Here is a 518-nt window from a genome sequence, read left to right as displayed (position 1 = left end):
GAACGTTGTTGGATCAAAATGCAGATAATAACTATACCAGAGTTCACCATGATGATACTCATGACAGTAGCAGTGACAAGCATAGCAACGCCACTGATAAGCTTGCTCTACGATCCCACAAGGCCATATATGATCAACAAAAGGAGAACCATCCAGCATTTACCGCCAGGGAAAGAGCTGCGCGTTGTGTTGTGCATTGAAGGCCAAGAGAACGTAGCTGCACTGGTGAACTTGCTGGACATGTCGAACCCGACGACGAGCAGCCCGTTCTCTATTTACGCGCTGCATCTTATTGAGCTGGTGGGTCGAGCTGCCCCTGTCTTCATTGATCACAAGAAGTGTAAGATTCCTTCTAAGTACACTGCCTCTGACTCCATCCATAATGCTCTTCGTATCTACGAGGAGGCTCGAGGTGAGCTCGTGAAGTTGCATACTTACACCGCTGTGGCGCCTAAACGATCCATGAACCAGGATATTTGTGAGCTTGCTTTGATTAAGAAGACCAATCTCATTGTCCT

The 518-nt window shown here is 47.5% G+C and overlaps 1 protein-coding gene across 1 annotated transcript; it reads left to right on the top strand.

Annotated features, from left to right (window-relative positions):
* Window positions 1-18: 18 nt before the first annotated feature.
* Window positions 19-510, top strand: LOC111787244 (cation/H(+) antiporter 24-like; the record flags this gene model as incomplete). The annotated part of the gene is made up of 1 exon (XM_023667318.1): window positions 19-510. A coding segment is annotated over exon 1 (492 nt), but the record flags the coding sequence as incomplete, so codon positions are not given.
* Between the last annotated feature and the right edge of the window lie 8 nt (window positions 511-518).

Source organism: Cucurbita pepo, unplaced genomic scaffold, assembly GCF_002806865.2.
Source record: "Cucurbita pepo subsp. pepo cultivar mu-cu-16 unplaced genomic scaffold, ASM280686v2 Cp4.1_scaffold007596, whole genome shotgun sequence".
Lineage (NCBI taxonomy): Eukaryota > Viridiplantae > Streptophyta > Magnoliopsida > Cucurbitales > Cucurbitaceae > Cucurbita > Cucurbita pepo.
This window is presented reverse-complemented; position numbering and strand designations above follow the sequence as displayed.